Source organism: Microtus oregoni, unplaced genomic scaffold (genome assembly GCF_018167655.1).
Source record: "Microtus oregoni isolate MIOR12 unplaced genomic scaffold, Mior012 000008F_ref0000371, whole genome shotgun sequence".
Classification (NCBI taxonomy): domain Eukaryota; kingdom Metazoa; phylum Chordata; class Mammalia; order Rodentia; family Cricetidae; genus Microtus; species Microtus oregoni.
Window position 1 is genome coordinate 44,732,177 of NW_024543067.1, and position 23,752 is coordinate 44,755,928.

Genomic DNA, 23,752 nt, shown 5'->3' on the forward strand with positions numbered 1-23,752 from the left:
GCCAGAAGGCAGGAGGAGAGCCTTCCTTGGAGCTCCCAGGCTTCTAGGCTGCAAAAATATGCAAAGAGTTTTTTCTTGTTGAAGCCACCAGTCTGTAGATTTGTTCTGACAACCTGAGCTGACTAGGATAGACCCTCCCATACACTGTATAGATGTACTGGTATCTTGCCTCCATTTATAGAGATGTGAGCTGGAGGCCAGTGAAGCTAAACAAGGAACGTCACACACATGGTGGGCTGCTGAATTGGGAGTGAGGTTAGCCTCTGACTCAGTACCCTAGACCCTTTTCTCCCACAGGCACAATAATAGAGTCGTCTTTCCTTGACCTAGATCACAGCAAGGAAGTTGCAATAGAACTTGAGGTCCTACATTGGGATCCAGCCATATAAGTGAGCAGAATTCCATTTTATTAACAAATAGTGAGGGCATCATGCTAGATTCTACTCAGATGAGGTGTAATCAAGCAGACGAGATGCACTGAGATGCCTACAGTTGAGTGGCTATCGTAGGTCATATAGGGTGCAATGAAGTAGCCTGTTTCTAAAGTACAGGCTATGGTATGGGGGCTTAGGGGTCTGGTAAGGATGCTCTGAATATTTTGTCTCTTTGACATATCCATACAGGAGAATTTTAACACCTCTTTAAAATAGCAAATGAGAAGGCAGGTGAAGGATGAGAAAAAGTTTTCAGTTGTCCTCTGTTGCTTCAGACTTCTTTCTCCTCATGCCATCCTGATGTTTGCACTTGGTTCTAGTCTCCTCAAATCCATTGCTCTGGGATATTCCTTCCCCATCCTAATTACAGAAAGCTGTACCTCCTAGCTATCAAAATCACCCTCAATTCTTTCCCTTTACTCCACCTCCAAATCCCCAAATTGAGCAAATCTTAGCTATCATAGATGCCTCTTCCTTTTCCATTTTTATTTTACTCCACCACTCCTACTGTGATTGATGTTCAGCTTCCAATACCCTCTGAGTTCTCCTGCAATCCATTCTCCACATCATGGTCAGAAAGATTTGCAAAATTTTATCTCGCAGATCCTGGTGTTTGCCTGCTGAAAGTCTCTGAAGTCATCGTACTGCATTTAGGATGAAATCATTATACAGATTCCCTGTGTCCAGGACCCGGGGCTCTCATGCCTTCTGCCGTCACTGTAAGCTCCTCTGCCATCCACCTTCACAGCAGCCATTCTCTTAGCCCTGCTTGGCTGGATCCACTAGCCAATCAGGTCTCACTTCAGATGCTGCCTCTTCCAAGGTGCTTTCCTTAACTTCTTTCCATCCCATCACTCCCAGAACACTTTGTATAGCACAGTGCCCAATCTAAATATGTCTGGTTTTTTATTTTTTCATAATCTTTTTTCCCACCTCAACACTTATTCATACCCTAGCAGAGGTGTACATGAAAATATTTATGTTCTTCATGGACTGTTGCATCTCCAGGCCCTTAAATACTGTCCATAATAAAATAGACATGTAATCATATTTACCAAATTAGTAAATGGCTTAACGTGTGAGAAAATTGAAAATAGTGCTGGAGGGTTTTTCAAATGAAAAAAAAAATGAGACATATTCTCATGCAGCTCAGGCTAGTCTCAAACTCACTGACTAGCAGAGAGTGAACTTGAATTTCTAATTTTCATTCTTCCACATCCCTCATGCTGGGATCACAGGCACGTGTCACCATGCCCAGGTCATGATGCTGGGATCACACCCAGGGATCCCTATGTGCTAGATATATGCCTTACCCATTGAATTATAATCCTATATACTTCCTCCAGAGTTAAGGGCTTTTGTTATTTTTAAAAGTAGTCTGTTTTCCATTTGCCTTGGTTATCTCCTGCTGTGTGATTCATCAAGGATGAGAGGCAGTTTGCACAGCCTGTTATACCACTTTATAAACATACACACACGCACACGCACATATGCACACACACATGCACACAGGAATGTAGCAGCTGAAGCAGGGCACGAATGCCTTTAAGTATAAACAGTCAGGTCTTGCTTAGGTTCTGAGCAGAAGGCGCCTGACAAACACTCTTCACCCACGTTTGTGTTGACTGGTTGTCCTTTCTGTGGAACAAGTCAAGGATGTACTTCCACTGCGTTGCTTTTCCCCAGGACGCAGCCCCTACCACCCAGCACGGTTTACACCTAAGTAGGAAAACAGTGGGTACGCCACCTCACCGTCTCATTCCATCCAGTTTAAGCAACATCACCAGGCTGTGAGAACCTTTTCTTCTAGGACGATTCTTGCTCCTTCCCAGCTTCTCGGGACCATTCCATCTGTAGGCTGCGGATACCACCTGCTGGTTCGAGTTGCCACCTGTCACTGGAGTCCTTATCTGGAAGCTACCAAGACTCGTCACAGTCTTTCTTCTTTTCTGCTTCTCTTCTCCTCCTTTCTCTCAAACTCCCCTTTGCTACGATTCCTCTTCTCCAGTCGTTCAGAACAATTTCTCTCCAGGTAGCCAGTGATCTCCTTGCCTGGTGCCAACTACAGTCCCTGGAAGCTGGATCTATTGTGTTTCTGTTACACATTGTCATGGGTAGCAAAAGTTGTGTCGGTGAGTTGAAGCCCTGCTTTGTGCAGCCGCCTTCGTGTTGTTCCCCTCACACCTTTCACAGCTGTCCACCTCACAGCTAGTCCATGACAATAGGCTTTATACTAGAGCACCACACAGTGTTGATGATGGTTCCCAGTCTGCCCAGCATTAACTGCATCCAGAGTTAAAACAAAATCTCCTCCACACATGTGTTAAATCAAACCTTGCTATTCCTAGAGATACTGACTCTCGTAAGACCTCCTTCCTTATTCCTGGATAGAAGAACCACTTTCTTTGTCTAATACTCACAGAACATGGCACCATTTCTTACTCTACACCAGGGCCAAGCTCAGGATCCCTTGATCTCACCCACACAGTCCATCAAGATAGAATCCACTCCTAAGCATGCCAGTTTCCCCATCTTTCCTTGCCCAGTCCCTCCCATGGAAACCATAATAAAGCCTCTCGGCAAACTTTTTTCTTACTTTCTCTATATCCAGAACAACCCTGGGGATGATGCTGGGATGATGTGGCCTTCTCTTGGGGACTCTAATAATAGACTCTTCCATACAGAGCCGGTGTGCTTTACCAGTCCTGGAAACACTTAGCACATTCTTGCTCACTACCCTTCGGATGAAATCGGTATTATTTGGTGTGAGTTGCAAAGATGGAGATGTGTGGACTCAGTATTTGAACACAACATCAAAGCCAATCTTCCAATCATGATGATAATTTATCTTTACACATAAATACATAAATATATGTATCTAAGAATGTGTACTAAGGGGCCTATCATTGTCATTGGCCAAAGCTTCTCACAAAATAATCCTGGCAAAAATTAATCATGTTTATTGTAAACGTCAACTCGGCTTCTTCCCATTTAACGTATGCATTTAGCCTTAGACTCTACAAGTCCATAGCAATGTCTTACAAATAAATGGACCATTGCCCCCAACCGCAGTGCTATAGATTGACAGACTAAAGACAAGACCTTTGCAGTTCTTTCCCTGACTCACAAGTCTGTGGGTGCAGATCATGTATTCTGTCAGCAAGACTAAGCTAGAAACCCTGTAACAAGTCAGTAAAGACCCAGTCCCTTGTTCTTTCTGTCCTCAGATGCCTTTACTAAAAAAAACTATCAAGGTAAATGGGAGCTTTCTTGGCTTGTTCCTTCCCAAGCACCAGCCTCAGTGTGCGTTACTGGGGACGATTATCCTCACTTCAGCTTATCACCGTGTCTGCTCTTTCCTGGCCTCAGTGATTTCCATCTGGAATCCTGTGCACTTTCCTCAAAGTCTCCAAGAACTCTTCCAGTCTCAAGCCACCTTTCCAGAGTTAGTGTAACAATGGCCCCGCCCTCACTCTGATGAGAAATGAGACTAGCAGCTGTTTGTGAAGATCTGAGCGCTCTACCACTGGGCAGCTGGGATAACCTCAGAGCTGCCTCCTGACCAGGCTCCTCCGCATCCTTGCCCACATTCAAGGCACAGCTGTGACTGAAGAAGTCCTAAGCACAGGACCACACTGTCAGCCCTGTATGGGGTACTACTGGTAGGAGAGCCTTTCCAGCGCTTCATCCCAGATCCAAGCACTACAGGGCCCAGAGGATTATGGGTGCACAGAAAACTCCTGTCTGTGTAACACCTCTTCTCCCGATATGGTTTAGACTACAGCTGATATAACTAGTGATAAGTACTCTGTCCCAGGTAAGATGTTCTAATTAAAAAATTTAAGGCTAAAAAGTGTATGTGAGCTAAGCGTTTTTACAAGTGGAACTGGGGCAGTCTTCATTTTTGCTCAGTCCCTTGGAAATGAGAGCAGGTAGGATGCCTTTGTATCCTTCAGCAACTAAAGTAATAAACACGAAGAGCTTAATGCTTATTTTTGAATTACATTTCATTTTGCCAATTGTGCGGAGCCCTGCCTAATTTAACAAAAGGCTTCGAGAAAAAAGTACAGTAGAGCAGATGCACATAGCAACCATTAAATTAGGATACAGGCCTGAGAGCCACGCAGCGAGGGGAGGCTTCTGCCAGGCAGAGCAGCAGCAAGAATAATGGCAGGCCCAAGAAAAGCTGGCGCTCTTGGGTTTAGACTGAAGGAGATGGATCTGAGCCCGGAGCAACAGGGAGATTGGCCTCTAAGAACACTGTATCCTGGAGTCCCCTCCTGACACTATTACGGTGTCCCTCCTGCGATCATAAAGCCATAGATGGATTTTTGTGAAGATCAGTCCCACTACTTTTTAGGATCGCCACGTGATTTTCCCAGTTCTTCCTTTTCACTACAATAAGATGCAAGGATAATGGGGACTATTTTACATGTTGCCTTGCAAGAAGAAATTCAGAGTTGCCAGCCAGGGAGACAGACAAGGAAGGGATAGGCTTTAAGTGTTTCTAGGTAGGCCATCAGAGCAGGAAGCTTATTCCAGCTTTTTACATAGGCCCAGGAAAGCTGTGCCCTTAGTACTAAAGCCGGGACAGAGAGATACAGACTGGTGGGCATTCAAATAGGCTCAGCTTTCAGGAGTGGCAAAGACAGTTCAGTTCTCCAGGGCGGGGTCTGACAACAACTGCATGGCATCGCGAAAGGAAGGTGCTAATGTCAGTTTTCAATTTGCTGCCTTCCCCAGAACTCTTTCTCCAGCCCTCCCCTCTATCTCCCCACCCCTATCAGGGGAGGCAGCGAGAGGGACTCTGCATTTCCTCAGCTTGCTCTTGTACGAGGAGAGAGTGGAGCCCCTTGAGGCGCCAGGAACATTCCCTCAGGGTCCCGGCGCGGCGGGGGTTAAGGTGGGCACCCGCGCCCCGCACCCGCGGGGATGTTCGTGCAGTCCATGCCGCCTGCTAGCCGGCTCGCTCCGAGTCGACACCGGGAGAAAGTGGCGGTCAGGGATGCAGCTGCTGCCATGACAACCCTGGCGAGCACGGCCCGCGCGCGTAGGGGCTGCTCCCCGGAGGAAGGCGGCGTGGAGGCCGGGGGCGGCCGCTGAGCGTGGCGTCCGCGCGTCCCCGCGTCCCGTGCAGCGTCCCCGGAGGAGGCGGGGGCCGCAGTCCGCTCAGCTCCCCGCGCCCAGAGCCTTCGCCGCTGCGCTCCGCGGGCTGGCGAGGGCCGGGCAGGCGGGAGTCGCCCACCGGGATTCGGGGAAGACAGCCTCAGAGCGGAGGATCCGGGCTAGCCGGCTGCGGGTCTCCGTGTGCAACTTTTTGTCGCCTTGGGGTCCAGATGCGAGACTTGGAGCTGTTTTCTAACTCTATCCATACATGTGTGTGATCTAATAAAACATTTTCTCCTCTCCTTGAAGCAGGAGCTTTTTATGACATCTCTTTTCTGTCAGAGACACTTGCCTTCTTTGGGTTATAAACTTTTGATGCCAGACCTCTGCAGAACGCGCCCAACTGAATCTTAAAGTAGCTTCACCGAGAGAGGCAGAGAACGCACAATCTGTGACCTTCGTCCCTGCTCCTTCTTTGGTGCTCTCCCTCCCCGCGGGCTCCCTCCGCCCCAGGGAGCGTCGAGAAAGCTCTTTTTTGGATGCAGGAGGGGGCATCTGGTTCTGCTAGGCTGGAAAGCTGAGGCTGGAGCCGAGGAAGAATTATTAGGCTCCGGAGAGCCTGGACTCAGCCTCTCCGTCTCCCGCTCCCAGCTCCTGGCTTGCTCTCTCTCCCTCTCTTTGCTTTCTCCCCACAACACTTCCGGCTGTTCTGAGAGGGCAGGGGACAAGGACCGTGCTGCTGCGGGAGTTCGGGGAAGTTGTGACTGACAAGGATGGGGGTCTGTGGGTACCTCTTCCTGCCCTGGAAGTGCCTCGTGGTCGTGTCTCTCAGGCTGCTGTTCCTTGTACCCACAGGAGTGCCGGTGCGCAGCGGAGATGCCACCTTCCCCAAAGCTATGGACAACGTGACGGTCCGGCAGGGGGAGAGCGCCACCCTCAGGTAGGGAGCCTTCCTTCATCTGGGGACTGAACCCATTGCACATGGCTTCAGGGGGAGGGAGGTGAGAAAGAGAGTAAAGATGGCTTCAAAGAGGGGCATTGGAGCACGTGAGAGGCCTTTTGCAGGCCCAAGAAGTGGCCACCTGCGTCGTGTGCTTGCTGATACCATTTTTCTTGGATGGCTCTGTCATTTGGTCCTCTTTTGGTCTTTAGGCTTACAGGGAATGTTAAAGTCTACACTTGGAGCTCCATGTATTCATGGGGCCATGGCATAGCAATATTCGCAACTGTGTGGACACCCGGATGAGACTTGAGGGCGCTGGCATGTACACAGTGCGTGGTTAACTAAATACCCTTGGATTTCTTTCTTCCAGGCGAGGAGGATGTGATGGCATAGGAGTGCCATCAGCATAGCCAGCTGTCTTTGGCAGAAGTGTGTGTTTTGTGTGTGTGTGTGTGTGTGTGTGTGGAGGGGGGACGATGTTGGGGTGAGGTGTGTAACCTCACAATTCAAAGCTTTAGATCTCCCGTGCAAGGCCACGACCTTTTATAAGTCTGCTGAAGACATAGTCACTCAAACTAAGCCCATGCTGTGCACTTGGGCTCTGATGTAAATTACGAGGCCTTTGTGTTTTTGTGTGCTGGGGCCAAGAAGAGGAAACACGGAACGTTTATACAGCGACATCATTCCTGTGTGGGAAGCACAATGGGGAAGCTTTTTGTTTTAGCTTAATGAGTTACAGAGAATCACTTCCATGCTCCAGGCAGAGGGGTGGAGATGCTTGGAATATGAACCTTTGGGGACCGGGCCTGCTGCAGCAGAGACTTTAATAAAAATGCAGCCACCACTTTCCACCAGCTCAGCAGATATCATCTTTTATCCCTTTAATGAGGCAGTTCTAGTCCTAGGAGACAGATACGGGGACGTCCCAGCTTAACTACGTCTCACAGTGTACACAGGGTGAATGCTTTTGCCCTGCCTATGACTTTGATGGTTATGGTGAAAATAAAGCATCCTGACCCAGATTCTCCAGCCAGAATGCCTGGCTTCTGCAAGGAGAGATTGAGGGTGCGGGGTACCCTTCTTCCTGTTGCCTGTGCTTTTCTCATGGAGCCCTCCCAGCATAGGCTAAGCCTCTTTCCGAAGAAGGAACGAGAGCCTCTGAGACATTGTTGCTCCTCACGTGAACCCCGGGGTTAAACTTGGATCCTTTCAACCTTGTGTGGTTCTTAGGTGAAGCTTCTTTTCAGCTAGTGCAAGGCCCCAATCTCCTATCTTCTGGGCCTGCACAGTACTGGGAAGCAGAACAGAGATGTCCCTTACAGACAGTATGAGTCCCAAGTACTTCTGACCCTGTGGGCATCCCTTAGCTTATAGCAGATGAGAGTGGGTTATCCTTAATTTGTTGCATCCAGAAAGGTTCCAAGTCTGCTCTTTGAGATATGATTTATAGGAATACACATTTTCAGGGGACTGGTAGTTCAAAGGTACCAACAATGTATTATGTATGTATGTATGTATGTATATATGTATGTATGTATGTATGTATGTATTTACCCAGGAAATGTGGACACACAATAGTAGTAGGATGGGGTTTGGATGCTGCTATACACCTCTCCCTCTTCCTTTGTTGGAGGCAAAGAGTTCCGTCAACAGGAGGGGATGTCACCAATAAATTTACAAAATCTACTCTTGCCGCTAAAAACTAAACCAGAAACTTAGAAACCCGAGTTTTGCCTTCTGGGATGCAATAAGATAGTTCTACCAGCAGAGGGCTCACGTCCATCTACCTTTTTTCTTTTTCTTTTTTTTTTTTTTATTAGCTGCTGGCCTGTTTTCGTGATCTTCAATTCTAATGTTTAACAGCTGGGCCTGGTAATGGGAAAGGGAATAAAACAGGAAAAGCTGAATAGTCGCTTTTCATGCTTTATGGAAAACGACAACTTACATGTTCAACTTCGACTGCTGCTGGTTACCTGACTGTTGCTGTAGCTGGGTTTTAAAAGTAAGCATGTTTCCAGGGCGGATTTGGCCTCTCTTCTCTCTCATGCCTTTCCCTTGGTATAGACAAACCTATCCCCACTGCCACGTCCTGCCATCCAGGCACCTTCTTCACTTTCTCCCTCATGGAGTCTTCTCTTTAATTGCTCTCTTTTTATAGGGAGCCTCCCTGACACCCTCTTCCTGTTTGTCACTCATGATGCTTCACTTCTTCCCCTTGGCATTAATTCTTATCATTCTCTATGTTAAACCAAGTTTATTGTCTTTGTTACTATCCCAGCATTTCATAAAATAACCGAAGGCCCTATGCGGTTTATGTGACTCTCCTTTTCCTTCCAATCTGCTCTGTGAGCCAGCAGCTGTGTTCCCTTAGCAGTAAAGCTTGGTCCTCAGTTATTTGACAGAGAGGCCCTGTTCCCAGTAAGTGAGAACCCACAGCCTTGGCCTTGGAGAAATCTATCATGTGTTATTTGGTAGTATTTTTGCTTTTTAAAAATTATAATTTTTTTTTTTTTTAGTTTTTGCAATCTCGAGAAATCAAGCTCATGGCCTTATGCGTGCTAGGAAAAAGTTTTGATCCCGAGCTCTCTCCACAGCCTTATAGCTCTATGTAAAGTAACTTTTAAGTCTCCTCAAAAGAGGTCATGGATTTATTACTTAGGACTTTAGTGTTCAGTATGTATCAAGGAATTAAATGATATCCACACCTATCAGCATTAGAAAACCCTCTCCAAGGTGATTGCCCCAGTTCACACGACCTCCAGTCTGTTCCTAATTCTTGAACAATGTTAGACAAGGAGCAGAGACCAGTAGGTAAAGCAGAGAAATCCAGAAGCCTAGGTAGACCCTCAGATTTTTCCTGTGACAAGTTCCCCAGCTCACAAGATGGTTGCTTCCTGTGAGAGATCAGTTTTGTTGTGACAGGCCTTTGGTTGTACGGAGAGACTTTCAGAAATGATGTGTCAAAAAAGACACTAAAGTTTTCAGCGTAGATGGAAGCTCATTTGATACAAGTGAGACAATATCATCGTCGCTGTAACTACTTCATGGGGCTGCTTGAAAAGTAAAAATAATTATTTTAATATTGAGTTATTTTGCCTTTTTGGAAGAGAGATGATATGGAAAATGAAGGTGCTATTCTCTATGGTTGAATTATAGCTTCTATGAATCTGATTTGAATTCATTATTACAAATGGGCCCTCTTGGCCAGAATCATTTCATTACAATTATGTGCTGTTGGGTTAAAAATGTTCGGTGACTTCTCGTTAGATTAGATATGATAAGTATCTAGGAGTCCTCTGTCTGAACCGATGCCCATCTTCAGATGGGTGCCCAGCATCTGGGCATGGTCGGTTGGCATCAATTAAGCCATCAGCCAGCCATACCTTCTTCATGGACCACGGGCACCTCTTGATTTTCTTTAGTTCCTCTGTGCGTTTTTGTTGCCCTGTTCACATGGGTATTTTGAGGGATGCCATAGATAAGTGGTTGTGCTTGTGGTAATCTGTCCCAAGCAGCCGGAAAAGCCAACACAGTGGTATGTTTTGTTGTTGTTGTTTGCTTGCTTGCTTTTTCATAGTAGAGTAATGCATTGCTGAGCCAGGCTTGCTAATCTGGTATTTATGCTTAATGGCTCTTTTCTTAACTACCCTGCACTTTCATTTGGAGTTCTGAGGTAATCCATTCAGAACAAGCACGTGAGGCTTAACTACTGCCAGAGAATAATCTGGGCCGAGGAATTTCGCCAAAGCATCTGGGACAGTGGAACTCCCAAGGACAGTGCGCTGGTGTGGAGCAGGGTGCTTTCTGTGTTGTGCAACCAATGTCAGCAGCTTGCTCTTTTGCATGCATTGGGACAGCTATTTGGTCTTTTGGACCATGCATGAATCCCGTGTGAGTTAATGTTGAAGGTTTCAAAGTTAGGGGTTATGTCAGTGTGAGGTAGTTCTCTTGATCTGGGAAGCTGAGGACATGAAAAGACCTTCCAGCAGAGATGGCCCTAGAAGGAAGCTCCTTTATGGTGGTGATAACCTGAACTTCTGTTGGAAAGGCACTTGAGAAACTTTTGAAAATGTGTCCTTGAAGGTTAGGATGAAGCATGGATGAGCCCTTACTTTCACCCTCAGGATGAACTAAAAAATAAAATTCAAATGTTAGTCTCCGAGACTAAGGGAAGCGACATCTTTGGAGGTGGCCATGAATACAGGCATTAAATAGTCTCTTCCAGTATTTCTCGAGTAAGCCAGAACTGAGAACTACTATCCCACAGGCTTTTTGTCTTATAATATCTGAGCAAGGCTATGTTCCAGGGTCCTTCCCTTACACGGAAACATCTCTCCCATGGCACGTACATGTCTCATAGCTATACTAGTGCTCCAGCAAAAGAAGAGCTCAGGTCATGTGTACCTCTGATGGACCCTTACACTATCTCACACTGACTCTTTGATTGTGCTCAATTCAGTATGTTCATGTACATAAGGAACACTTTCTGCCTGTCTACAACATTAGATGAGAAAAAGCGTGCCGAGCTGTTCTGTTAACATTAAAGTCATATGTATCCTTGGTGCACATCCTCCCATATTCTTAAACCATCTCTGAATTACTTATCTAATAAAAAGTATACGCTGTGTAAATAATTGTTGTTACCTTGTGATGCATAGCAAATAATGACAAGAACATGTTTAGTATAGACACACTTGATTTATTTTTAGTCTATTTTATCTATGGCTGTTGAATCTATGGATGTCGAACCCACAGATATGGAAGGCTGATTACATGTGCTAGTTGCTACTGAGAATAAATGGGACTCCTTGGTAACAATTGATGGCATTCTCAGCTTAATCCTGTTTTATCCTGTCTACCACCTCCTCCTACACCCACACCCACACACACACCCACACCCACACACACACACACTCACAAACTCATTAGTCTCCTTTCGCTTCTGCTCAGCTTCCTGCCTTCTGCATGTGGTCAAGAACTGCCCTCAGTTGGCTCCCAGTAACACTTGCTGCAGACCTCTGCCCTAACAGACATGTACTGTGGACATGTGATGTCTTCCTGGGTGGTTGCTGACAGGCTGTGCTATGGTGGAGCGCCTGTTGTATTTGTTCTGTACAGATGCCATGGTGAGTACCAAGGATTAAAAGAGCAAGTGCAGTTGAGGGCTATAATCCATCTTAGCGGGCCCCACCTCTTTAAAGTCTTCTTACCGTCTCACATCTGAACAATGTGGCTATAGGACACTCAAGGGCAACACTCGGAGATCTTGGGAACCTGAGGGATTTTGAATTCCAATCAAATCACTCGCCAGAGGACACAGGTATATCCACTGGTGTTTCAATATGATCTGAAACCCTGCAGAAGTCTTTACTATCCCACACGGCAAGACAACAACAGGCAGCCGGGTTCAGAAGACTGTTCTAGCTGCTGGAGAATACATCTGGAAAGAAGGTGGTTGGGCCTCTGCAGAGAGTCACAGCAGATAAACAGGACAAAGGTGTTAGTGGCCCTGCTGTGGGACCAGGTGCACCTAGGGTTGGACCATGTTACAAGGCTGCCCTGGCCTGGAAGAGCAGGGCTGGACTACATACATGACAGTCTGACAGCCCTACCTGATGAAGGGATTTCTCTCCCACATACCACATAAATAAATGTACTCCAAAGTCAGAGATGGATGAAGGTGTTGGAAAGCACTAAATATGTGGACTCATGGCTTCCTGAACAGTGTGGAAAACTCAGCCACCGTCGTCTAGGCTCCTTAACTACTTATCTGGCCTCTTTTAGAAGATGTGGCTGCAGGGTCCAGTTTAGCTCTGCCTGTACTTGCCTTTCTTTTGGCTTCTAGTAACGGACTCTGACCTTGGTCTTTTTCCAGTGTTCACCATGTGGGTAGCAGCAAAGGTGATGTAGTGTGCTGTGGATCTGATGAGATCTGGTAGTGAGACGCTGTAGAAGGAAAGAGTCAAGTCAGCTTTAGTTGACCTTCCCAGTAATGATTTTTCAAATTACTTATTACTAATAGGAAGCTGACTTCCCAGTCATGAAATGAAAGAAGAGAATTAGTCTAAGACATCAGCAATGATTTGCATTACCTATTAAGTTAGAGATGAAGCATTAATCTTGATATATATATATATATATATATATATATATATATATATATATATAACGGATATACACACATGGTGCTTTGTATTTGTTTATTCTTTGTTCTTTGTTCAGGAAGATACCTTTGCTGATGTATGTAATTAAATTAAGACTTGAGTAGATTCTATGTTAGTTATTCTTTGCATCTTGGCTCCTCTGCAGTCTTGTACTCTCCCCCAATTACTCCTGTTTATACCCTATTATACATCAAAAAATATATACAGTTTTATTAATCCTTTTGAGATTCCATAAAATGAATAGATTCACCCTCACTAACTATTCTTAGTCCCATTTCCCATTGTCCCACTACTTCCCAACTTCATGTCTCATTTTCTTCCTTCCTTTCTTTTTTTTTTTTTTTTTCTTTTTGGGACAGGGTTTCTCTTGCCTTGGCTCTTCTGGAGCTCACACTGTAGACCAAGCCAGCATTTAACTTACAGAGATCTACTTGCCTTTGCCTCCTGAGTGCTGAGATTAAAGGTGTGCACCATGGCCTGTCTCCCTTTCCTTTTTGTTACTAACCCACCAATCCAGTCTGGGTGTAGGGACATCCACGGATTGACCATGGGATATGCCCTTAAGGAAAACTTACTGTCCTTCCCCCAGAAGCCATCAACTGTCCATAGCTCCTCAGTTTGGGTGAGATTTGTGAGCCTCTTCCTAATTACAGGACTGATCCTGTGTGGTTCTTGTGAGAATCCAGAGATGCCATGAGCTCATGAGAGCAGGAGTCCTATCATGCACAGAAGACACAGTTTTACTCTGGCCCTCTCTAACCCTGGCCATCAGTGTCTTTCTTCTCTCTCACTCATGGTGGTCCCTGAGCCTTAGGGGAGGGGGGAATGACACAGATGCCTCAATAAATGGATGAGAACTCCAGGAACGCTTATTCTCAGCTTTCATCCACCATGAGAGTCTGCATCAACTACTGTCCAGCACATAAACAGATGCCTCTGCTGAGGACTGGAGAAACATTTACAGAAGTATGAATGTAGAGAATCGTTTGACACTGTGTGTGTTTGGCAAAATAATAATAGTAGTTTTACCCCTGGTACCTATGAAGTTCCCATGGTTTGAGACCATGGGGTCTTGACCAGATTTTCAGTACCAGGCTTATGTTTCTTCCTATGGCACATCCTTTAAATTGAATCAAAAATCATTGGCTACCCTAAAATACCCGTATCACTACTGTACCCTCACAGGTCATTAGTGTAGTTCACAGGGTTAATAACAGGGAAAGAATATTGATGATTGCCCCCCTCCCATCAGCCTACATAGCACTCTACCCTAGTACTATTAAAGCTAGGTAGCAGAGAGGAAGCTATCAACGTGGTCGGTACCAACTTGGGTTCTCCCTGTCCGGTGACCAAAGTGTGTGGTGTCTTCAGCAACAGGGTCTTCCCATCACACTGTGGTGAGCAACTGAGAGACATAGCAATAGCCCGTATTATTTGGGGGAGTCCTTGGAACACTCCTGATCAACCACTCAAGAGCAGGCTCTGGGCTTTTTGTTTGGCGACCTATGGCCAGGGAGGAGCACTGTCCCACGTGGAAGGTCACTTATAGAGAGATATAGTCATTTACAAAATAGTAGGTTCCCATATGGCCTTTCCAGACTTCTTTAGTGGTTTTATGCCTTTCCAGACACCTTCTCCTCCTCTGCACTCTCTTCTCTCTCCATATCTAAACCTTTCTCCCATTGTTCCCCCTTTCAGCCTCCCTACCACCCATGTTATACTCCTCCTCCTCCTTATGTTCTATGCTGCTCAGCACTTGTTCCACCAGGATCCTGCCTCAGTTTCTTGGCACAGAAGATTAGCTCAGGACCTGGCCATGTACTTCTTTACAGGACAGAGACCAGATTTGCTTCGGAAAGGCCTTTCTGTTGCTTCTCAGTCAGTATACCTTTTCCACCCAGATCCAGAGACTTGAGGAGTTTTCCTGAAAATATAGACAAGAAAAAGAATTTCCTCTCTTTCTTAGACTCATTGGGCAGAAGGTCAGGCCATCTGCATTGAGCTAGGGGCTTTACCTGTCTTTTGTCTGATTGGGAGGGTCTCCTGTGATTCCTGACATTTAAATTCCTCATCGACATTCATGTAGATGTCAACATTCCTTCTGTAGCTGGAAATGGTTCCAACACTGAACAGAAGGGTAACCATCGGTGGGTCAACCATGCTTTCAGAGGAAACCCTTGGCTTTGAACCTGCTCTACATGGACTATTCTGTAGTGTGACCTAACACAGAGTATGAAGTACCTCAAAAGACTTGCAAACTAAAACAAAGTAGCAGGCCACTTCATTGGCAAGAACCAACCAGTGAAAACTGGGAGGAAATGAGTGATCCAAAAATACAGGCTCAAGAGAGGTAATTTCTTTAAGCCCTAAAGTACATGCCATTCCATATTCTTCCTTCCATTTTTATATTCACATTTTAGTTTAAACCATTAAAGCTGTGAAGACAGCCACAGGGCCTCTCTGCACCTTGCCACTGATTCATACCCTAGAGAAAATTTGTGACCCATTTTAGCCTCCTCTTCCCTGGAAATGATACATTTTCCTTAAATTAAAGAGATGCAGAAGGACTTGACCTGGCTTCCCATAAAAGTACTGATCAATAAAGTTTTTTTTAAAAAAAATTGGTTTTGAATATTAAACATTTTCAGTGGATCTGAAGATTTATGGTGTCTCGATTAACCAGGTTTCCAATACATTATAGGAACAAAGAATGTTAAAAGGGGTTGTTAAGTCTTCCAGCTAAATCCCCAAATATATTTTAACTCATAATTACCTCAAAACTGTATGCTAGTGGTGAAGAATAATATGAAGTAATGTTTTTGTAGAAGCAATTATGGTAAAGATGAAAAAACCAATACAATAATTTTCTATTTTTTTGTTAGTGCCAATGTAGAAGAAAGGTAGGTACAATGAAGAAGAGAGAATGTGGAAACAAATTCTCAAAGATATTGCGGAATACATTTAAAGCGTTTGGGAGTTTGAATATTTTCTCTACTGATCCAGATTTAACTTCAAGATACAGAGCTGAAATGTAGTTTGTCTGTTGATCCAGGCATAGATTTGTCGTGAAGCGTCTGTGGTGATTAGTGATAGCTGATAAATATTAACAAAGTAGGGGAGACAAGAGATATAATAGAGAGGGTCAGTGATGAAGAGCAACTCTAGAGGACCACAATTCAATGGTAAACGCCCATGTGGGGCAGCTCGTGGCTACTCCAGGGTGTTTGATGCCTTCTCTTGGCCTCTGTGGGCGCCCACACTCTCATGCACACAAACCCTCCCGACACATTAAGTGGAATTGAAAATAAAATAAAATTTAACACAAGAAAAGGGAATTGAAAGGCAGAAATGAACATAATGGAAAGACACAGGAGAGCAAAAGATACTTTCTTTGTTGGAATCAGCTAAGATGTAAAGAAAGAGAAAGGATGAAGGCAGCTGTAAGGATGGATGAGGGACCTAAGATAGAGTTACAGAAAAATGATAGAAAAACCAAAGGAAGAAAGAAAGGGGTCAGATAAGAATCAGTTGCTGCCTGACTCTTGGGGCCATGGAGATACATATATGCTGGATCCAGTTTGTGCAGGCACCGGCAGAGGCAAAGACACTCCACAGAGAGATTTAGGCTTCAGCCCTTTTGAACCCCACTATCTCCCTGCTGCCCCACTGTTAGTATAATCCCTTTCTTGCCATGAGTCCTAATCAATGTTTAACTAATTTAGGTTGGATCCTTCTCTGTCACCCAGCTTTGTCCTTCCAGAATCCCTTCTCTGAGGGACCATTTCCCTTGATCCTTTTCTCGCCCCTCACAGGGTTTAGATGCTTTCCAAAGATCTCCTTGAGCATGTTCACCTAAGTGTTCATTGTGCAGACCAATTCATGGGAAGCAGAAGGCCTTCAAGTTCCTATTTGCTCTGTCCCTCCTCAGGCCAACAGTTCATCCTCAGGTGTATGGCTTCTCTTCCTCTTGTCTACACACACCACCCAGGGATGACATCTTGACATGAACCTTCTTGCTCACTCTTCAGCTGTTTAGAGCTTCCCAGGTGGGCAAAATGGAGTCATTATCTGCATATGCAGGAAATAGAGCCCACCAGGTGTTATATTACGGTGGCTTTACTTCCACTGAGATAGTGACTATTAGGTATCCTCTGTATGTGCAAGGGATTACAGTTCTCAAAGTTGCTTGTTATCCTGTCTGTAACGATAGTCCTCTTGGGCTGAGGATGCAGGACAGTTAGTAGAATGTTTGCTTGGCATGCATAAAGCCCACCTTTGATCACCTGCACCATATAGACCAGATATAGTGGTGCCCATAATCCTAGAACTCGGGAGATAGAAACAAACAGATCTGAAGTTCAAGATCATCAGCTTACACAGTGAGTTTGAGGCCCATCTGTAATATATGGGAAGCTGTCTCAAAATAAAAATAGAAACAAAATAATCAGATGTCCCCCTTTCTAGGAGCTTCTCCCATACCCTATGTTGAAGATATTATTATCCTATATTTCTCTTTGTATCCTCAGTTTCCAATACAATACTAATGCATAGTTGGTGTCCTGATTGTTTTAAAAATTGAATACTTCTCCTTTCTGTCCCTTTCAGTTCCTCGTCCTTCACACAGGCACCTAAGCACACATGCGGCACACAGACATCCCCACATCCCTGAAAACCTTCTCTTTCTAATGGAGATATTCTCACCTATTTTGAATTGGGAAATCATTGAAGTTACAAGTAGAGTTTCTGGCATTTGAATTCTAGTTGAGATAATGATCTCTCCCTACATAGCTGGTATTTAACTTGTCCTGTTTCCTCCTGCTTGTTACAATTGCAGTGTCTGTGAATTTCACAGTTCTTCAAGCCACTGGCAGGAGAGTTTGAGGAGCTGCAAGAGAGGTATGCCTGCTGCCTCACTATTTAAAAACTTTCCTCCCAAAACGCTAGCCCTCCCTGCCCCCCCCCCCATGCTGGAAGTCTGTCTGCACACATGGGGGATCAGAAGGCCAAAGTGAAAAATCTCAGAGGGCATCTGGGATGAAGGGATTTCGTACACATTCCCTTGGCCATCTGAATGCAGCTGCCTCTGTAACAAACCCCACGGTGACATCCCTGCCTGTCTCAGCAGCCCGTGTGCTCTGCACCTGTGCAGTGGGAACAGTTTATAGAATGCTCTTGATTATATGCTCTGTTTTACAATCGGCAAGTCAATGGGTGCTTAGCGAAATGCAAGATAAAGTATAACCTCTATCAAGAGGTTAAGAACATCAGCTCTACAGTCGAAAGACTCATTCAAATCCCAGCTCTGCTCGTTCAGTAATGGCTGTATGTGGTTGGGCAAGTGACTCAATTTCTCTAAACCTCAATTTCCTGATTAGAAAAAAAAACAGGGACTATATATCCACTTCACTGGGTTATTGAGAGAGAGACGATGGCCTTGAATTTGTAAAGAGCCTAACATCTGAAATTGTAGCAAGCTCACAATGAACAACAGCTTTAAAAATTTAAAGACACAACCATCCTTCTTTATTTAGGAAGACTGGCTCTTATGCAGACTGGAAAAATCTGTGGATTTCATAAACGGTGCAGTACTTCCATGTAACCTATACACATCTCCCTGTATAGTTTAAATTGTCTCTAAATTACTCATAATTCCTCACGCAATGCAAATAGTTGCTATGCTATCGTGTTTAGGGAATGATGCCAAGGGAAAAGGGGCACAAATAAAGTCACTACATTTGCAATTATTCCTCAAATATGTTTGATCTGTGATTATATGAATTGAGGATATAGAACTTAAAATATGGAACACTAGCCACATCGGATTCAACTTAAATAATGACATTTATTTAGTGTCCACGGCATGCCAAGCACCAATGTAGAAAAAGCAGACATTTAAAAGCTGATTTTCTTCCATAAATATTCGTACCTAGTGAGCACATGGGTAGCATACAGAGATCATAGATCGGAAAATAGGGGAGAAATGAAAGAGAAGGAACAGAGAACAGAAGCATTTGATTGAAGTGCAATGTACCCATACTAAGTGTTCACATTAGCTAACCAGAGCACATATATTCAACCATGTTAGTAAATACCATTTCACATGCTATTGTCAAACTTGAGGTCTCAACCTGTGCCCCAAGTTGAATCCAGCCACCCATCCTCAATAAATTAATATAAAGAATCAGAGCAATAGGAGAAAGCAAAGAGGGAAATGTATTCAATGTGGCCACATTTCAAAGAAGGACAAAGATGCAGAAAGTCTCTCAAGTCTGCTTGGTGTCCTAAAGTGAGACAGATGGTTAAATGTAGAACCAAGGATTTTTTTTTCCTCTTAAGATCCTGGGCAAGGTGTGGTCCCACCCGTCATTAACCCATCATTGTCTGGACTTCAGTCTCATCTCATCTTGTAAGGTGCTGTGAGAAGTTATTAGAACTGGGTGAAATATCTTTCCAAGAGACATGCTCCCCCTCTGGCTGGAGCCTTTCCTTGCATAATGAGATTCCTGGAAAAATTTCCATTTTGGGGGGGCTCCATTGTTTCAGTGGTTTGATAGCTAGATTGAGAGACATGGTGTGTTTTTGGAATATCTTCACTTCTGCAATGCTGGTTGACAATTTTTGTTAACCCCCCCCCCCAAAAAATACCCTCTATGCCTCATTAAAAACTTACTTTTAGATTTTTAAAATTTTATTTAATGTGGATGAGTGTTTGGTCTCAATGTGTTGATGTGTATTATACACATGTAGTACCCATGAAGGCTGGAAGAGGGTATTGGATCCCTTGGAACTGGAGTTACAGACAGTTGTGAGCTGCCATGTGGGTGCTGGGAACTATACCCAGGTCTTCTGCAAGAATAGCAATTGCTTTTAACCAAAGAGCCATCTCTTAAGTCTACATGCCTCTTTTTGTGTGACAAAATATGTTATGGTATTTATCACTTTTCTAGTTTACATGTTTATTTCAGTGACATTAAGTTCATTCATATACCACCACCAATCCCCAGGGCTCCCTTCACCTATGTCCAGTGAACCAAAGGCCACCATTATTCTTACTCCAGTCCCTTGAAACCACTGTCTTCTGTGTGTATCATTTTGATTATTCTTTGTATATGAGACAATGGAATCATATAATATCCCATGCCATTTTGTGACTGACTTCTTGGGTTAGTCCCATGTCTTTAAAGTCCACTCCTGCTATAGCGTGTACAGATCAGATTTCGTTGTAACATTCAGTCATTGTATTTCTTGTGAAACATTTGATTATCTATTCATCCTCTGATGGGCATTTAGGTTGCATTCAATAATACGAATAACTGTGTCATAACATGGTTGTACAAATACTTTTGAGTCCTTTCTTTTGATGTTTTCTATGCATTCCCAAGTGATGCATCTCATGGAGTTTTTCTTACTGAGATTTGAAAAATTATGCCACTATTTCCACAGTGGTGCAGTATTTTATGTGTCTACTAAGAGGGTAAGAGGCTCTTACTTTGCCAATGCTTTCCAACACTTGGTATTTTCTGGTTTTACTCATTATTTTGCAATACTAAATTTAATGAGTATAAATTAGCATCTCATCGTAATTTTGATTTACATTTCACTAATAATGGATGGTTTTGGAATGTTTTCTGGCTATTTATAGATCTTCTCTGAAGAAATGTCTATTCAAGTGCATGGTTCACTTTTTAACAATTCTTTTCCTTGTTGTTGCGTTGTAGTTTTCACACATTCTACACAGTAAACCCTTTGTCAGGTAATTGATATGCAGCTATTCTTCCCAGTCCATGCCTTGCCCTTCACTTGTACATAGTGTTGTTTGATACATCAAAGTTTCAAGTTTGGAGGTGATGCTTACACTAAAGATCAGAGCTCTTCCCTAACATATTGGCATGTACAAGCCTTGGGTTGGTCCCAGCATTGGATACGTTTTTCAGTTTTCCAGCATCAAATGAACTGTCTAGTTTATGCTTTTTTTTTTTTTGGTTTTGTTTTTGCCTGTGTTTCAGGTATCTACCACATCCAGCACAATTAGTCTCCCTCCTGTTCTCTTTTTGTAGTTGTACCTCCACAGCTCTCATATCTGAACTGATTTCTGTGTGGGGGATAAGGGGAGGGCTCAGCTGTATACTTCTACGTATGGATATCCACTTTCCCCAGCACTGTTAGCTGAGATGTTTTTTTCTTTTAAGGAACTAGTTACAAATCTGTTCAGATATGCTATTTCCTCACGATTCGTTCTGAAAAGGCTGAATTCCTTCTAAGAATTTCCCTGTTTAGTCAAGGTCATCTATTTACAGGCTTCCATTTGTTCACACTACTATGAGTAATCGTTTCGGTTTCCATAAAATTATTTGCAATGCTGCCATGGCCTCTTTTCCACTTGTAATATTTCTTCTTTGAATCTTCTTTCATTTCTCAGTCAGTCTAGCTGAAGATTTGGCCCATTGGGTTAACTTTTCAAAGAATGAACTTTGGTTTGGTCAACAATGTAATTGTGGTTTTATTTTCTTCCATTTTTTTTTTCTGGTATCTATTTTGTTTACCTTGAGTCTAACTTGTTTCTATTCAGGACCTTCTTCTAGTGTTGGGTCTGGGTTATTCTCTCTTTCTGGAACCTTACATGTTTAAAGTTAGCCCTGATCAGTAAACTTTTTCTGCCATATGTGTTTACAACTATAAATGTGTTTAGAACTCTGACTTCACATTGGTTTTGTGTAGCCCATATACCTGTGTGTATCCTGTGCTTTTATTTTGATTTTTTTCAGATACTTTGTTTTAAAAGTCTCTGTTTCTCTACTGCTTTGTGTGTAAAGGTGTTCGTTTAATTGGCACCAACTTGTGCATTTCCAGCTTTCCTTGTTCTGCTATCGATTTCTAGTCCCAATGCATTCTGGTCAGAAAATACTTTGTGTCATTTCACTCTTCCTAAGTTTGTCAAGTTTCATATTTAGGATGTATATATGTTGTATCATGGCAAATGTTCTATATGTGATTGGGGAAAATGTATAACCTGCCTTCATTTTTGGAGTGTTCTGTGTATGTGTTTGATATAGTTCATCTAAAATAATACTCACATTCTTATTTATTCTTTTTTCTTTTCAATTTGGTCCACTATTGAAAGTGGGTTATTGGTGTTTCCAATATTACTGTTGGCACAATGTCAACACTATGCCTTACTTTCATTCTATCAAAGTTATTTTATTTGATTTGATGCTGTGCTGTTTGTTATATGCATGCCCATAGTTGTATTTTCTTGGGAAATCAGTTCACCATTTTGTAATATACTTATCTCTTATGAGAGTCTAGTTTGTGTGATAGTAACTTAACTTTCTCTGGTCTCTAGTTTAAGTGACATAGAAATGGTTCTACCTATTTCCTTTTGATGTGTATGGATTTAAATCCCAGGCCTCACACTTGTTGACAGCATACAATTAGGTCCTGTTGTTGTTATTATTATTATATCCATTCTGCCACTCTGTATCCTTTGAATGGAGTATATATTCTATTTATATTTAAGCAAACTAATGATAAGGGGAGGCTTATTATATAGTTTTATTATTACCTATAATTTCCTCAGACTCATTTCCTCCCTTACAGCTTTTTTTATGTGTGTTTGTGTTGAACTGATTTTGCTTGAAATGTATATTTGTTTTTTCTCATTTCTGCTTATTAGTGATCTATAGATACTTCTTTTGTGGTATGATCTCATTGTTTAAAGAATGACTCAATTCAATATCTTGAATTTGAGACAATTTATTTTAAAGAGATACTACCATCAATCACACATAGAAACATTAGATCCACATATATATTTCTATAAATTAGTATGTATTATGCAGTTATTAAATGAAATAATATCTTTTATAGTTTTGCCTTTATTTTGAGATAAGGCCATCCTTGGTAGCACAGGCTGCCTCAAACTCAGGATCCTCCTGCCTCAGTTTCCTGAGTGCTTGCAGATCATCCAGCCAAGCCTTAATTTTGCTTTTCAAATCCTAGTAAGAACTGAATTCAAATAATGGACATGAGTTATAAAAGAACTTATAATTCAAATTCTTTTTTCAAATCCAGACTCTTTCATGAATTATTTTGGGTTTGATGGTAGATCAATACATACAAATCTATGTGGTAATGAAAGTACAAAATCCAATGTGAAGCTCCCAGCTTACATTCTAATGGCTCTTCTAACTCTATAGAAGATCTTCATTGAGCTGTACATTTGGGCCTGGTTAATTTTGGTGTGAGATATTTTTATTTGCAATTTTTTCACTAACAAGTTTTATGAAATCCTACAAAAATTTTAAAATGAAGTCATGCAACAAAATCATAGTAATAGGTTTTCTTTGCATCTGTTCGTTTGCCAGATAATGTTGAATCTCTTAGTTTGTGTTCCAGCTTCTTTGTACTTTCATTCAAGAAGCTCCTTTCAACATTTCTCTGAGGAAAGTTTTAGTGATAATGTCTCCACAGCTTTACTTATGTGAAAGCGACTTAATTCCTTTCTCGGTTTTGAAGGGTGTTTAAACAGGATGTAGAACTTTTGACTGGCAGTTTGTTTTTCTACTTGCTTTCAGCACCTTAAATACAAACTGCGAGACTGCTAGGTTGCAATTCCTCTACTGGAAAACACACAGAGATTCTTACTTTGGTTCCCTTGCACCTCGTGAGTTTGTCTCTTATCGCTTTCAGGATTCTCACTTCGTCTTCAGTTTTGACAGATGAATCATAATGGATCTCCGTGGAGTTATATTTGGGTTCACCCTAAGTTGAGTTCAGTGGAATTCTTATACTTATGCATGCATTTCTTCCTTTGAATTTGGGACATTTGACGGCTGTATCTTCAAATAAACTCCTCTTTCTAAAATGTCTTCCCATTTTGGAACTCTTGATTTGAATATATTGGTTGACTTGAGGATGTTTTGCAAATCTCTTAAGATTAGATTTTTTTCCTCCGACGTTCCTCCTTGCCACGTTTTTTTTTTTCACTTTTCCCCTTTTACCTGTTTCTCATACCAGTTTGTAATGAGCACTTTCCGCGTTGTTCATTCCACCCCCACAAGTCTCCTGTTGAATATCCCTAGTGAATTTCCATTGTCATTACCTTC

At 43.0% G+C, this 23,752-nt stretch overlaps 1 protein-coding gene across 3 annotated transcripts in view; it reads left to right on the forward strand.

Annotated features, from left to right (window-relative positions):
* The window catches only part of Opcml (opioid binding protein/cell adhesion molecule like), a 1,140,610-nt gene that overhangs the window by 598,059 nt on the left and 518,799 nt on the right, over positions 1–23,752 (forward strand). For 2 of the 3 annotated variants that reach the window (XM_041656987.1, XM_041656989.1), the window contains exon 1: positions 5,119–6,480. In XM_041656987.1, coding sequence (XP_041512921.1) covers positions 6,314–6,480 — 167 coding nt within the window. In that variant the 5' untranslated portion in view covers positions 5,119–6,313. Of the gene's footprint in view, positions 1–5,118; positions 6,481–23,752 lie in introns of those variants that run through there. The other variant, XM_041656990.1, reaches the window with a different exon arrangement.